Source organism: Stegodyphus dumicola, chromosome 6 (assembly GCF_044657685.1).
Source record: "Stegodyphus dumicola isolate Sdum_Otavi_A_Nest chromosome 6, ASM4465768v1".
NCBI lineage: Eukaryota > Metazoa > Arthropoda > Arachnida > Araneae > Eresidae > Stegodyphus > Stegodyphus dumicola.
Window position 1 is genome coordinate 39594090 of NC_140773.1, and position 17302 is coordinate 39611391.

General features: G+C 36.6%; 1 protein-coding gene across 1 annotated transcript in view; it reads left to right on the plus strand.

Moving 5' to 3' along the window:
- The first annotated feature begins 655 nt into the window (after nt 1–655).
- The window catches only part of LOC118179738 (cytochrome P450 18a1-like), a 38069-nt gene continuing 21422 nt past the window's right edge, over nt 656–17302 (plus strand). The window contains exon 1 of the mRNA XM_035348906.2: nt 656–1140. Within this exon, the coding sequence (XP_035204797.1) occupies nt 818–1140 (323 nt within the window). The 5' untranslated portion in view covers nt 656–817. The remainder of the gene's footprint in view (nt 1141–17302) is intronic.

A 17302-nucleotide genomic window follows, 5' to 3' on the forward strand; every position in this document is an offset into this window, starting at 1 on the left:
AAAAGGTTACCAGCGAGAATATTCCGTTTGGCATCGGTTGTACCATTATTGGCGACTTTATCGCTTGCGCCGGCAAAACGGAAAAGTACCTTTAATTTTTTTTATCTTTCTGTTATTTATGTTATTGTTTATACATGTTTTAATAAATATTAAGCGAAATTTAAAATGTGTAAATATTTTTCTTTATTGAAAATGTTTTCAAATTTTGTTAAAATAATATTCTGGTTCGTTAGCTGCTTTCAGATCGAACATTCGGCCTGTAAGCAATTTGAGCTTGAGACCACGAATGTATGGAATATAATATGAAATGTAGTTATAAACGTATACCATTCGGAAAAAGAGCAAAATTATGTTGACGAATAAATGAAGATATTCAAACTTTCTGCTTAATGTAAGACGCGGTTGATCAGTTGTGATACTGCAAACTAACATCATATTATTATTATAAATATTATTAATACCAGCAACCTTAATAGCAGCAACAATAGAAGTATTAGCAGTAATATTAGTGGTAGTGATAGTAGCTAGTAGTAGTTGCAGTACAATAATATGGAATGCTGAATTGAAACTCACTCCAAATAATGTGAAGTTTGTGAGTTTTTTTAACATTAAATAGACTAAGCATTGTTGCACGTATGAAAATTTATTACAAGCTTGTGCTAAAATAAAATAACTTATTGATTTATAGTAAAGATTTAAATCTGATCCAGACAAACGGACTAAATATTCTTATAATTTTAAAAAACAATATGTAATATAAAAATATTTAAAATTTCTCAATTTCATTTCTCTCTTTAAAGATTTGAAAAAGCATTTAATGAGTATTAATCTTCTGCAGGACGAGATCCTAGAGCTGCTCCAAAGTATACAAGACCATCATGAATCTCCTATTGCAGTTACAGAGCTGTTAACTGCAAGTATGTCAAATAACATTTCGTCGCTTATATTTGGTAAAAGACTAAAAGCCGACAATCCTAAGAGGCAAAAACTAGATAAGCTGGTGAACGAAATCGGCCGACTTGGTGAAGCTCTTTCCTGGCAGGCGTTTTTCCCTTGGATCAGAGCCTTCATGTCATTCTGTAATATCGGCGACAGAGGAAAGCTATCAAAAGCTAATTCAGAATTAAGGAACTTTTGCAGGTATGTGATAATATTAAGTAAAGACAACGAATAAGTTTTTGAATAGATCTCCTAATACATATTCCCTGATGTGAGTGCATTTGAAAATTTTAAGATAATTATTTAATTTGTCAGATACCTAAAATATTCATTGCTGCAGTCATTCATTTGCAATAAAATGACCTTAAAATTCAAAATAAAATATGTAAATGCGCTCGAGAACCTCATGGGAATTTTAATCAATCTAATCATAAAATTCTTAACTAATCCTTTGGTCAAAAACAAATAAGTAGCGCGAGACTTATTAAATTTGCACTTAAAATATTTCATGCCTTCTTTCCCTGTCATAATTTGATATTTTTTACCTTCATTTCTTATTTCCCATAGTTGTTATAAATACAATCATAAAATTCATTCATTCGTTTTGTTCTTGCGAATGCTTTTATTAACTCCTTCATCATCTGATCACAAAACATTGCCGTCTGTTTTTCATAACTCGGAATCTCAAAAGATTTTGTACAAAATTTCCTAATTTCTTATTTTGTACAAAATTTCTTAAATTTCTTTCTTTCTTTCCTTGGCAGTTAACTTTTTTATTCCTCACAGACTGCAGCAGAACTTTCCATTGTACAACATTCTGCTAGTTTTCTGTACAGTCTCGCATTTCACGAGAGTCGTAGATTGTTGGTCAGCATATTGTTAGGAATTTTATGTATATTTTTGCTTGCGTGCGGGTTTGTAGTGGATTGAATGCACAAAGGAAACATTATATTTACTTCGAACGTCCAATCCGAGTATGCAGGGATCGGTAATATCTGCCACATATGTCGTGTGATAATAGGCGGCACTTCCAAACATGATATTTACATTTAACTTCCCTTCGGGTTCGATTTGATCACCAGACACATTCTGGAGGGTAATACAGGATGGCGTCCAAACGAGTTCATGTTTAAACTATTGAGCTAAATCTTTCTGAATGGTTGTAACATTGGCTCCTTCTTTGACATCCGCAATTCGTAGAGCCTTTTTTATTTCAGGATCACGGATGCCATTGATGTATTGTAAGGAGAGAATTTCACTTGTTTCTGTCGGAAACGCTGAAAAGGCGAGGTAAGCCAGTCTTTCAACATCCGTGGCGAACTCCTGGAGTGTTTGCGTGAGCTTCGGTTGACGGGATTTTAATAAGTCTTTTAAACATTTCTCCCCAAAGCACGGGATAGGGTTTCGAAGCCTAACCTTCGGTTTTCGTTAAGGGTTTAAAAGATATCCACTGCGTCTGCTCACACAGAAGCGACAAGATGACAGGCCTTAGCTTGGGAATCCCATCCATTTGCTTCCTCCACTACAGAAATTGAGTCTTATACACTTGCCAGCAGGTCTTACCATCATATATTGATGATAGTTTCAAAGACGGACAAGCAGGCACGTGTAAAAATTTAAAACCCTCAGAATTACTTCATGCTGTCGCTATGTAGTTTTTTAAGGTATCAAATTCTTTGGCGACTGCAGCAGAAACTCTGTCATCGATTCATTGTTGGACGGCAAAAACTCTTCGTTTCTCCATAGCAGAAACTTTCATTTCTATTTGGTTTTTGACAGAAGAAACTCTTTCTTCAATATGCCTAGCTTTATTTTCAACTGAGTCAATTCTGCCTTCCGTAACCTCAAATTTGTTTTCTATTATACAGGAAATTTCTCTTTTCATTTCCTTTTGGCCTGCTTTAATCTTTTTCTTGAACAGCTTACATCTTTCTTTAACGGAGTCATTACCACTCCCGTCTTTTTTTAACGGATTCTTCTCCTGCTTTCATCTCTTCTTCTTTAATGGAGTTGAAGTCCCCTTCCATCTTTACTTGTAATGTAGCATATGCAGTTACAAGCTGTCTTAGTTGCTTATCAGTCGCTCGTGTCACTGGCATTCAACCCTAATTCTGACACGAAAACTTTTGCTTGCGTACGGGTTCGTAATAGATTGAATGCCGATGATATGTTAACAAAATTTATTTTTATAAAAAGAAAAATTCAAAGCTCTGAAGTTTCCTACAGAATTACTCGTACAGGTGCTCACAGTATCACAGAGTACAATCAGCAGTTACACTTCAAACTAACTAAGAAAGTTAAACACAATGCAATGTAAAGCGCATCTAAAGAAAACGCTAACCCGTATAAATCACATTTCATGCTGACTAACAACTCGCAAGAACAGTAAAGCTGCTTTCATACTGGTCCGTTCCGTTGGTGCGAAAAGCGGCAATGCGGAAAAAAACGCTTTCCGCGTACGTCAGTTCACACGGTAACTTTCGCTTTAAAAGTTGTCGTATGCTCGCATTAGATGGCGCTTCATATCGGAAACTTGAAAAACGTGTGGTATTTTTACTTTTTGCGATTACGTCTTAAAATTAAAATGGATTTTATTTCTGCTCGATTAAAACTTATTTAACTTCTTATATTGTGTAAGAGAAGCAGAATGCAGTGGTTTATACTAATATGTGGGAGATGACTGCAGCAAGGAGATGCAAATAATTTAATTGAAGAAATGCGCTTGAACGAAACGAGATTTCTTTTAATTACTTTCACATTAATTCGATGAATTTCTAGCCTCATTGAACTATTTATTCGAAAGCAGAACACTAATTTTTGTCAGAATATCGCAGAAAATAATCGTTTGTAAGATAGGAATAGCATACCCCAGAAAAGGATCGTTGTATATATCAAACGCTGTATATATCTAATTTAATTTATTTACGAATTTTCTTGAATGATAATTAAAAAAATCCTAATTGCATGATTCGCTTTTGAAGAGTAAATGTTTCATGGGTAGAATACCATAAATGCTTTTGCATGGTGTATGAACTTCCCTTAAATGCTTCCTCAAATAAACTACCCTGATTTGGTTTAAATAATGCAATGAAAAAGTATATTTTGCTTAAATATATATAGCATTTACATCATTACTAAATTAAATCTCACACTTAAAAAAAGCAGTTATTAAGTTAATAAACAACACGAATTTAAAAAATATTTTAGTTTCTGCCTTATATACATATTTTTTAGCTTGAATGTAACAATAATTACTTCAATTAGTCATTCATATATTAATGAATAGCCACTATCTAAAGGTCTATTATATAAAGTCACTTTTATCTAAAACTCATTGAAGTAAGTTTATATAATACTTTATTTTTTCTGAAATTAAACTTAAAAAAATTGAAATTGCGTTAAATATTGAACTCCACAATTAGCAAATTTCCTAATGCGCATGCAAAAGTTCTTTAAATTAATGAAATATTATCATCAAGATTAGACCTTTCGAAAAGTGGTCATGCATGCTAAGAATAAAAACAAAACAAGAAGCCATTAAAATGCGTAGAAGTACTCCATAAAATCAGCTACATACTAGCGAGCTTCTTTTCTGTATAAATAACAGTTTCCTTAAATTTTTTAACAAATGGTTTACTCGTCACCACTCATTTAAAACTCAGAACTCACTAAATTTTTTAATTATACGAAACAGCAATTTTATACTAAAACCGGTATCGCTTTTGCTAGTCTCCGGTCAGCCGAGATAGAATCAGATCATAGTAGTCACACAGGCTCGTTGTCAAAAGAAGGATAATGCACACATTGCCCAGCGAAAATTAAGTTTATATGAATGATGAATGAAATGGAACGAAAAATAAATGCAAGCTTCTTGTGTCTCGCCCCCCCCAAAAAAGTCGCGGTAGATAAAAAAAAAATGGTCTATTCGTACCATCATCAAAGGTAGGAAATAGCAAGGCAATACCCGCAATACAGTTTCCCTGAATTTTCTACATAAGCGTGTTACCTCCCCGCTAAGGTATCTTGCGTATAAACATGCTTTTCACACTTCAACTTCAGGAAACTGAAGAAGCATCTGAGCTACTCTGAAACTAGCGATAATATTTTCTTTAAATACATTTATGTCCATAAATTAAGGATAATGCAAAATCAGGCAAAGGAAGAGTTAGAAGCAAAACAAATTTGACTTATTTGTAAAGTTTATTTATTAAACAAAAGGTAAAGAGCAAAAAAAGATGCTATATGTTTGATATTATTAAAACAATTAGCGATTTTTTCTCCCTGGAGCAAATTACAAAAAAAAAAAAAAAAAAAAAAAAAAAAAAAAACCTATTTATAAAAAATCAATATTACATGGTTGGTATGATTGTTAATACATTGTATGTCTCCCAGACGATGCAATACAGTCCATACAATGTCTAGGCATGCTGAGTATCAAATTATCGATCTGTTCTTGGGGGATATTACACCACTCAAAAAGAAATGCTCTCCGAAGTTCCGGTAGACATGTAGGAGGAGGTTGACTGGCTGCAACTCGTCGGCCAAGCATGTCCCACACGTGCTCTACTGGATTCAAGACCGGTGAGAAGGCTGACCAGTCCATACGGGTGATATCCTCCAATTGAAGACATTCGCTTACGATGTTTGCACGGTGAGGAAGGGCGTTGTCATTAATAAACACAAATTGTGCAGCCATGGCGCCCCGAAACAAACGTACATGTTGTTCCAGAATGACGTCCCGATAGATTTGGCTTGTCATGGTTCCAATTTGAACATGCAGGTCAGTTCTGGAACCCAGAATAATTCCACCCCAAACGAGCACTCCTGCACCACCGTAACGGTGTCGTTCAATGACTGATAAGTCATTCACTGATTCACTGATAAGTCTTAATTTTCATAAAATACAATATAATAAAAGAGAGAAGTAACATGATAAAATGATGCAAGTAACAGTCTAGAATATCTATGTACAAATATACAAATCTTGAGTATAATAATTTCAGCTGTAAATATGTACACAAAAAGTCACATAGGAGTCACCGTCCTAAGTGCTGTCTCTACTGAGTGCCGCTTAACTTTGAAGTATCGCGGTGTTGTAAGTATGTGACTGCAAATTTAATGCACAGACTAATTAGTTGGGAAAGTTCTAAATTGCATTTAAGGTAAAGGCAACTTACGGTGCTAAAAAACGATCCTCGTTTAGAATGTTGTAATGGAACATATTAAATAAGTTCATATAATCACATTGCTTAGCTGAGTGAAAGAAATTGTCGTTCAATTTCTGCAGGAATTTGTCGGTCGGATCTACTTTGAGATCCTCGTGAAGTAATTTGCTTCACTTATAATAATGTGCGTTTGTGATAATCCGTAAATAGCGGCTTTGTATAGATTGTAGTTTTTAAATATCCGGGGCAGTAGCTTAGGCCCAAGCTGGGGAAGCATACGTCATTATGGAACGTATAGTAGCGAGGTAAGTAAAATTTTTCTTCTTTTTCTTGGTGGTAACGGGTACTTGGAACTCTCCATATGAAAGTCCGACGAGAATCAGACTGCAAGCTAAACCTGGACTCGTCGCAAAACATCACACAAGCCCACTGTTGCGGTGTCCACAATGCATGCTCTCTACTCCAGGCTAACCGCAGGCGACAGTGAGTTGCAGTAAGTGGAACGCATCTGACAGGTCTACGAGCATATAGACCAATCTGCCCTAAGCGTCTGTACACGATCTGCCTTGAAATTCTCGTACCAGTGGCTGAAGAGAGTTGATGAGACAGGTCTGAGGCTGTGCTCCGTCTGTTTCTTTTGGCAGTAACTGCGACATACCGGTCGTCATTCGGCGTTGTAACTCTGTGGCGACCTGTGCTGTAACGTCTACTCACATTACCATCCTCTTGGAATCGTTGCCAAAACCTGGAGAGGACACTCTGGGCAATTCCAAATTCGTCTGATACTTCCAGTTGGGTACGCCCACATTCCAGACGGCCGATAATTCTACCACGTAAAAAATCATCCAAATGCGTCCTTTGTGTCATAACTATTCGGTTACTGCACTGAAATGCTTATAAAGCGCCTGCGAACAATTTTACTTTTTTGCCTGTATTCTTTATATATCACTCTCTTACACTCTCGTCATTGTGACGTACCATCGGTGTCATCTGGTTACTTCCTGAAATTTGCATTTGATTCTTGAAGATGTGTGTAGTGATTTTACAGGTGATATATTTATTTTAGAGTTCGATTTCCGCGTGACTCCAAATTATCCTTAATTTATGGACATGAGTGTATTTTTCTAAATACCAACTCCATTACAACACCTCTCCTGGCGTCGCTTGAATTCAAAATCTTTAACTCAAGATGCCAACGTTTTATCCACTAGTCAGCAAGAACAACCTCAAATTGATGTAGATATATTTTAAGAAAAATTCAAAATTTGGGATTTCGAGATCCATCACTATTTTCTCGCAACAACCTATTGCTTTAGATTATTCTGTAAAAATTATGAACCATATATCATTTATGGTTGATTATTGAGGATTATTACTGCTAATAAACTTGAGAATTTTCTTTTAAATAATTTATAAAGTTATTTATTCTATTAACATATGAATTTTATTATTATCTGGAATTTTTATTAAGATTAGTCCATTTAACCATTTTTTTTTTCATCAAGAAAAATTTTTGAAAGTGCAATCATTTAAAAACCATGGTATAAACTGGACTTTTGAAATGAGATGCCTGAAACTGATGCGTCAAGCCCCAAAAATTTAAGTCAACTTACGCGGTCTGAGGCCATTCGGCAAATGACGCCTCTGAACTCACTCCTGATTGGTTAACGCGTGACCGCGTTGATGTGAACGCAGCTTAACTGAGAGCAGCACTCCAACCCCAACTGTCACTGTAGGCCGTGAATAACCTGCACATTTTGCCTGGGTTCTTTTTCCGACCATTACCACGCATTTGCTTCTAGGAGCGATGCAAGTAGTTGAATGCAGAATAATGGACCGGTAGGAGAGGATGTTGAATGCAAAGGGTGCGACCTTTGTCACGTGGAAAGCAAGAAGCATCACATCGATATAGAGCTATCCAAGGTGAAATCACTGATAAGTCATAATTTTCATAAAATACAATATAATAAAAGAGAGAAGTAACATGATAAAATGATGCAAGTAACAGTCTAGAATATCTATGTACAAATATACAAATCTTGAGTATAATAATTTCAGCTGTAAATATGTACACAAAAAGTCACATAGGAGTCACCGTCCTAAGTGCTGTCTGTCTCTACTGAGTGCCGCTTAACTTTGAAGTATCGCTGTGTTGTAAGTATGTGACTGCAAATTTAATGCACAGACTAATTAGTTGGGAAAGTTCTAAATTGCATTTAAGGTAAAGGCAACTTACGGTGCTAAAAAACGATCCTCGTTTAGAATGTTGTAATGGAACATATTAAATAAGTTCATATAATCACATTGCTTAGCTGAGTGAAAGAAATTGTCGTTCAATTTCTGCAGGAATTTGTCGGTCGGATCTACTTTGAGATCCTCGTGAAGTAATTTGCTTCACTTATAATAATGTGCGTTTGTGATAATCCGTAAATAGCGGCTTTGTATAGATTGTAGTTTTTAAATATCCGGGGCAGTAGCTTAGGCCCAAGCTGGGGAAGCATACGTCATTATGGAACGTATAGTAGCGAGGTAAGTAAAATTTTTCTTCTTTTCAGCTTTCAATACTTGTCGATAAAGGGGTATAGGCATTTCTTAACTACTGGGAGCAGATGTTCTCTGCGGCCTTATATAGTTTTCACCTGTTCACAGTTTTCACAGCTATTTCTAGTACTTCCTGCTTCTCGAAATTACTAGATGGCAATATAACGGTTGAATTACGGTTGCAGCTAATAGAGTAATCAATTACATTTATTCAATGACAATATTATTACGGTGATTCAGGAAGCAAACTCAAATGGTCGCCAAGTCTGGCGACAGTCTGGGAGATTTCTCACCATATCTGGCGTCCGTTGACAGCTTGGCGATATCTCGCCAAATTAACGAGAGAGCCGTTTACTGAGTGCTAAATGGACTTGACCTGTATTCTTAATTTTCATGCATAGCTTTTCTGTCTATATTTTTAAAGTCACATTACACAGAAATTTACAGTAATTTCGTATATAATTGCACTAAAATCATCTACCTATGTATAAAAATTCGTAAAAATATGTAAACAATTTTAGTGAAATTATGTGTAAACTGTAGTATCTCTTGTATAATGTAGCATGAAAGGAGAAGATCAATCAGGAAGAGAAGCATCGATGGAAAAATAACGCTATAGGTGTAAGTCCATATAACACTGAGGTAAATGACTGTCTCGCCAGTTTGGCGAGAAATCACCAAAAGTCTCCAAAAGTGGCGACATTTAGGCCCGATCATGTGCAACGGTAATTGTTCCTATATATCTATAACTGTGTGTTCCTTCCAGCGATTTCGAGAAACCGAAGGTGCTGAAAATTTCTCGGCAGACGCGAATTAATTACATAGACCGGAGAGATTATCAGTATAGTTTTGAGACTGGCTCAGTGTATTTAGACAGAGTACTGAGAGATCATTGTGCAAGCTTACAGATTTGAGATGGTTTTTTTTAGCCCAAAGTGACAATTCGCACAAAAGAGCTATTAATTTCGCTTTGGCATTTTGCGTTTATTTACTATAAACGGCGAATCACTTTTTAAATTGTTGCCAGAAAATAATAGACCTCTGTATTATATTTAAATAAATTAAATAATGAAGAATCTGCATAAGTGTATACATGTTTCTCGCATTGTGATAAAACAATGGTAACTATCAAATTTTGAATAGCGTACGTCTCCACTTGAATAGGGGCATCCGAAGTCCAAATTGGGATTTTGTTTTATTATCTATTCGATATTTTGTAAAGCATTTATGAGTTTTTTATTAAGAAACTCAAAGATTTCAAAGCGAGCAATGGCAAAACTGTACGGGGAAAAAGTTTTTATCTCCAGCGCGCGAGACTGTGTATCGGAAATTCTAAGGATTCTAATGCTCTTTTAAACACTTGTGATAATGCTGTTGAATCGAATTTTATGGTTTAAGTGCGAAGAAAATGATTTTTAATAAATAAAGGTAACCCACAAAACGTTAAAAAAGCCCCTTTGGAAGCCCCTTTGACATTGGAAGAGAGAACCTCAACATAAAAATAGTCGCCAAGCCTAGTGATGAAGTGGTTAGGATGGGAGTCAGGACATTGACCAAGAATATAAAAACGCGTTGCATCGGTACTTCAAACATAACTCGCACAGCAACTGATTGAAATGGACGCGTCAAAGGCGCTCTTCGGAGTTGTTTGCTGTATGTTTTTAAAGTAGGCGTTTCAGCAGCAGAATCAAGTCACAGAATTTTCCAGGCCATTGGGGATGATGCTGTTAACGAACGAACCGCTAGGCAATGGTTTCAGAAGTTCAGGTCAGGGGATATGTCTCATAGTAATGCACCATGCTCGGCCACAAGCGCTGGACGATGAAGCCCTGAGAGCAGCCATAGAGAGTGACAGTAGCAAAACATGTGATGAGCTTGCTGCACATTTCCACTTATCTGATGAAACAATCAGACTCCATTTGCACTGCATAGGAAAGGCATACCAGCTGAGCAAGTGGGTGCCCCACTCACTGCCCGATGCGAACAAGCAACAGCATGACGCTGCCTGTTTGTCATTGCTTACTCGGCACCGCAATGTATCCATATTTGAATGAGTATTCATCAGTGATGAAAAGTGGGTCCAGTATGACACACCCAGGCGTTCCAAACATTGGTCAACACGGGACCCTGTGCCTCATACTGCGAGACTTTCTCTCCACCCACACAAGATCACGCTCTGTATCTGGTGGACAAGTCACCAAGTAAATAGATCAAGATCTTTGCAAACATCTTGCTTGAGAATTTAAGTGTGCTTCTTCTTAGAAATGCTTGCCATGAAGAAACAAAGACGCAAATATCTACAAGCTTTTACACCTTAATTTTTAAATATAAGCAATACTTTTACGGATGTGTATTTGAATATTTACACTTTCGAAACAGAATGTGAGTCATGACGTGGGGAACCAAGGGTGGTAAAGGCATGAGAAACTGCAACTGATGATGAAGAATAAGAATAAACTTGTACGAATTGCTACCACCTTGAGAGACGAACTGATCCGATCCCATCCGAAAAATTTATGGCTGGCATATCGCGCGAAGTGCGATGTTTCCAGCTTGTGAAGAATCGCCCAGTGGGCACATGACTTTACGATATGCGACCCGGTAGTTGAGAAATCTAAGGTGTAGGAAGGTGGAAGGCGACCAAGAGCCACAAAGCTTGAGAAAGGCAAAACATGAGAGGCGTGACACGACGGAGTAGTGCGGGAGAGCAAAATCAGTAATGGTACAAAATCAGTAATGGTGTAGAGGCGATGTGAAATGACAGTGCCATAACAAAGCCTTACCATGGGAAGGCTAATAAAATTTCACGATAATTCGTTATGAAGAAAAAAAATTTGTAAATACAAGTAAAATGAGATAATTGAAATAAAAGTAATAAAATAAATAAACTGAAGATAATAGTAAAAAGCTATATACATTATGTACAAATGCTACCTTAACATTACGGGGTAAAATTAGAGTGAGGTGGAGCGCTAAAGGTCGCAATTTGCTGTCCTCGGGTAGGATGACATAATCAAAAAACTTTGAGCTTCTTTAAGTGTGGGCATTTCAGAGCCTTTCTGAAAAAATTGGTATTCATACGATGTAGTACCGTCTCAATTTTTAAATCATTATGAAAGGTGTTGTTGGAAACCAGATAATGCGCGTTCGTGAATGTGTCTGTTAGCTTGTTTTGCGTAATCTGGAGTTTATCAACGTCTTTATTTCTGATAGCCGCCCAGGCGGGAGACGCATACGTAAAAATAGACCGTATAACAGAAATGTACAACTGCCTTTTTCTTCTAAGGTTGAGTTTGGAATTAGAATTGATAAGAGGGGTAAGAATTTGGATACCTCCTATTGTCTTACCGCTTACGTGATTTATTATGTCCTTCCCATTTATAATAGTTCGCTTTACGGACCCTGGGAATTCCTACGTTGAAAAGCTTACGACTTTCCGTGATTTGCGTAGCAGGACGCCTCGTTCAAATAATAGGAAGATTAGATTTGTCCGCGTTTATGGAGATACACCACTTAGCGCACCAAAATTCGATCTGTGGCATAATATGTTGTAGTTTCTTAACAGCTAAATTCGGGCAGACGGACTATACGGCAAGCACCGCATCGTCGGCATACCATTCCATAAAGTAATTGCAGTCCATACCCATCTTTGGGAAGTCGAATAAATATAAAATAGCTCCGGGGATTGACCCTTGTGGGACTCCAGCATTAATTCTCTTCTTAGTATCTGAGATGTCATTTCCAACGGAGACGTGGAAACTTCTACCCTTGAGAAATGAATAAATCAGGAGGGTGATATCCTTAGAGAAATTGAGGCTACGAAGCTTGAAAATCAGGCCCTCATGTCAGACGCGGTCAAAAGCTTTGGCCACGTCTAGCATGAGGATTGCCACGTTCCGCTTATTGAGCAGAGCACTACCTATATATTCTGCTAATCTCACAAGCTGTTTGGAAGTCGAAGGAGTTTTGCGGAAACCAAATTTTTCATCCGGAAGTTTGTCAAAGTAATGCTGCATTCTGTTTTAAATGATGCGTTTGTAAATTTTCCATAAAACAACGAGAAGACTTATTGTCGGAAGCCATCTGGCCTTCAGGTACCCTTTCCCGGATTAGGTAAAACAATCAACAATCATCTTGGCCTTTTCCCACCGTTGCGGAAAATACATATCAGTTAAGCAGGCGTTCAGAATGCCGGTGTACCTAGTGATATAGTTTAAGGAAAATCGTATAGCCATATTCATGATAATATCATATCCAGGGGCTTTTCTGTTCTTGAGTTTTCTTATTACGTCCAGGATCTCTTTTGAAGTGGTAAGCTCAATACAGTTTCCCAGATCTTCCAGCGAATTTAGCCATTCATTAATGCATATCTGACGTCATAAGCGAAATCGAAGTCACAAGGACTTTCGTTGGGTTTAATTTGATTTTCAAAGTGTTTCGCAAAAACGTTCGCCTTCTCTTTGTTTGTAAGAATAATCTTATTGTTTGCGCGTAGTGGCTTATTAACGCCTGACTTTCCTTTTAAGTTTTCTACAAAGGACCAGAAAGCATTGTCTGGTTCGTTGAAATTCATGCGTTTCTCGTCCCACATATAGTTTCTAAGGTGTAAGATCAGCTGTTTAATTTCTTTATTTAGCTTATTTAACGCCTTTTTTGTGGTAGGATTCCAAGTTCTATGCCAAGTTTTTCTTAATTTATTCCCCTCTTTGATATGAAGGGGAAGCTTTCCGACAAAATGATTTCCTGGGATTATCTTTGCAGTAGAGTTAACTCAATTTTCGTTAGTGAACTGATTAATGGCAAGTTTAATATCCAGCGTAGATCTAAGCGACGTAAGAGGCGGAGCGTTCTCGGTCAGAATACGGTTGTACAGCTTCCAATCAGTGATCTTATGTGGCTTTTGATTGTCTTTAAGGGGTTGCGAAAACTGGCATATGATCTGAGCTGAGATCATTTACAACTTCCAAATAAATAGGGATGTAGGTCGTGGTGATGATCAAATCTAAGATGTCGCCTTTAATTGGGTCATCTGGCAGGTAAGTGAACTCCTCTGGCGCGAAGATGTAGACAGGATAGTTATTTAAGAAATTGAGATGATTTTCATTCTTGTTTCTTTTACTGAAGTGCCATTCTTTAGTCTTCGCATTAAAGTCGCCTGCTAAGATCACACGCAGGTTAGTGAATAAAATATCCTTTAGAATATTCTCATCTAAGGAGAAATGTGGCTTATTGTTCAAGGAAGTAAAGTAAATATTCCCATAGTAAGGAAGGTAGACTGAAACGGCAACCTATTCCTGCCCATGATTTCTATTCTGTTTGATTAGGCAAGTCTGTAGAGAGGTTTCCACGTAAATCGTTACCCCCCACACCTCGGTGACTCATTCTGTTGCAACTGTAGCATTTAAAATTCATTACTTTGAGACTGGTACTTGGATTATCATGCGTCTCGGTAATCATTGCATGTCGATATCATTATTATGAAGGAAGTCGGTGAATTCATATAATTTATTTTGAATGCTGCAAGCAATCCAAATTATTAAGTTTATAGGCGCCTCTGTGTTCTTATTATTCCCCATTATTATGTTTAGTGGTAGAATTGCTTTTCTGATTTATTTGAGATAACTGCTGAACTTCCTGTATTACTTGAAAGCCTGCACTCTTAATAACGATCACCATTCCCGCTAAGTCAGCAAAGACTTTCTTTTCTTCAGTGAGTGTTCCTGGTAGATACCCACAGAGAGGGCTTTAGCATATGATTTGTTTTCAACTACCCTGGCTGAACTACTGAGGGGAGCTGGTGGAAGTAAGCTAGAAGTCGAGGTCGGTGGAGAATCAGGGGCAGGAACCAATGGCGATGCTATAAAGAAAGTGCAACTTCAAGCTATTCAAGTATTGTTGGAGAGGCGGTGGTAAGTCTAAATATTATATTTTAATTACAGAAAGGTAGGAATTTTTCAGAATACTTGGATAAATATGAGATAAATTTTGAAATCATCAAGTAAAATTTAAAAAAATACATAACTGTATCATTGAGTGCAAAGAAACTCAGCAAAGAAAGAAAAGCAATGAAACTCAGAAATGAGTGCAGTTATCTTGAGTGCAAAAGGACCGTTCCAGGTCATTCTCGATTACCCCTGTCATTAATGATATATGACATATTTGATATAGAACTCAGAACTGATTTATTTCTATTCTAGAACTGAATCATCTAGCTATTTTTTAGAATATAGATAGATGTGTAAGATGTATCTTGTCAAATGAATTGCCCCTCTTTATAATGTGCCAAATAAAGGATTAAAAGCTAAGTAATTTTCAATTACTCTCTTTAGACGCTCAGAAGATCAAGAACCAGGTAAGAGCTATTATTTTGAAGTGTTTGTTTTACTATCTAATGGTTCTGTGTTTAAGACATTTCTTCTTTACCAACCCGAGGAGTAGTTTGCGAGTAGCACTTCCTTCCCTTTCCTATCAGCAATTTATATTGAAACAGATAACAGTACTTTAACACTTTAATTAATAAATAAGTAAAATAAATTTGTTGACGTTCCGTTTGGGATTGAAGGATACCGAATGCTTACTTTTTAGATCTTTTATTTTTCTCTTTAAAATTGAGTTCAATCTATTTTCATAATAATTTAATTTTACTTTACTTCTTGGAAAAATAGCCAGATCATTTTTTGTTTCTTCTCCTAAATTAAATAAGGTTCAAAGTGAGCAGTACATTCAGATGTGACTTATTATTTGATTGTGTGTTGTCATGTTTGCTCTTCATCTGTCATTGAAACTAAACCGGTATTAGACAATACCTACTATAAATGGGTTTTTATCTTTTCTTTACTGATTGTTTTTCATGTTTTGAATTTTTAAATAATATAGGAATTAACTGTAACCCTTAATTAAGTATGGGTTTATTTAAATGACAGCAACAGAAAAGGTATATTTATTATCGAAAACGAAGAAATAAAATGTACAGATCTAGTTCCTTTAATGCAAAGAAAGTTGCAGTAAAATATGGATGTAACAGGATTCTCTCACAATAATAAGAAGATAAAAATAAGAAGAAAAAATTAACAAGAGTATAAAAAATAAGAAGTTACTAAACATAATTATTTTAAATAAAGAGATGTAAATAAAAGAATAAGCTTAAGAGTAGTGGGAAAAAATGCTAAAATGAACTCAACGTACTATCAAGAGACCATGTATGCTCATATATGTCCAATACTTATTTACTTACCATCAGCTGAGTTGCTATACCGCCTTTTATATGACTATCAGCATTTCTACTCAATAGGTAAAACACTCTATTGTCGCTAGGCCCAGCCAAAAGTCTCTATTGAATATTAAAATGTGTAGCGGAATTTATGTACTTGCTTCGGAAGATTAATATTTGTCATCTGTGGTTATGAAAGAGACCCTTTACTTTACTAATACTTTACTTACTAATACTTTGGCTGCGCTGAATGACGATTTTAGCAATGTTTTATGCATTGTGATTCTGAATTTACAGATAATGTTTGCTCTAGAAGTCAGTGGTAACTTGGATATAAGAAGTTATTCAAATGCATTACACAGAACAATATCAACTGGGTATATTAATGTACCTCATATGTGCTGCTCATATATCTCCAGAATTCCGGTGTAATATTTGATTGTTACATTCATAATAGTTCCTCGTGTTATTCACTTATTTACGGTTCGCTTACAATATATATAGTCTTACTTATATATAGTCTTCACTTATATATAGTCTGTCTGATAACTGAAGGTGACATTCAGAATCAGTGTGTAGAGTTGGAAATTTATGTGTTCATTGAAAAACGTGCGGTTCACTTATACAACAGAGCACCATTTTATATTTCATCTTGGCATTTTTCACCGGTTATTGGGACAGAACATTTGAAGATAGACTAGATAATATTAAGTTCATTATATCACCACTCAGCCGCTAGATCTGTTCTGAGAGCTTTTTTTTTTTTTTTTTTTAATTATAATTTTAGATTGCTTTTACATTTTCGCAGTTCGTTGCCAGGTAGTCTATGAGAGTTTTAAGTTTGTTTCGTCGTAACTTACTCTTTTTGGAGTTGTTTCAACCACAACTGAGCATTTTCAGCTGTATAAAGCCGAAAATATGGGTTTTTGGTGATTTCGTACTCGCAAATGTAGTGATCAATGGTACCTGTTGGGCCGCATATGCATGAATCTGTATGCTGCAATCCGAAGCAAAACAGTAGGCTGCAAAAGGGCCATGCGCTGTCAGGAAATATATCATTTCTCTGCCTGTAGAGGTTAATTCCCTTGAGGGCACCGGGTTGAAGTTATATGTCCTCCTGCCTGTTAGCTCTTATGAACACCCAGGTCAACCATTAACATAAGAATCTGTACTGAACCAATGAACTGGAATAGCCCCTGTATGGCCATGTAAACTTTTTAATGAAGGCTCAGTAACTCCCGGTGTGCCCTTGTGGGACACCAGGGAGTTGTTGCATCTAGATAGGGAAGGGACATATGCCTGTTTACCTCCGTTAAATACCAGGCGTCCCCGTCCTTCGTCACCTGTCACCTGCCTGTTAGCTCTTGGGTGAAGGCCTACGCCGGACATGACAGAAATGAAATGGTGGACCGCATTGCTAAAGAGGCTGCCACTAGAGAAGCACTCA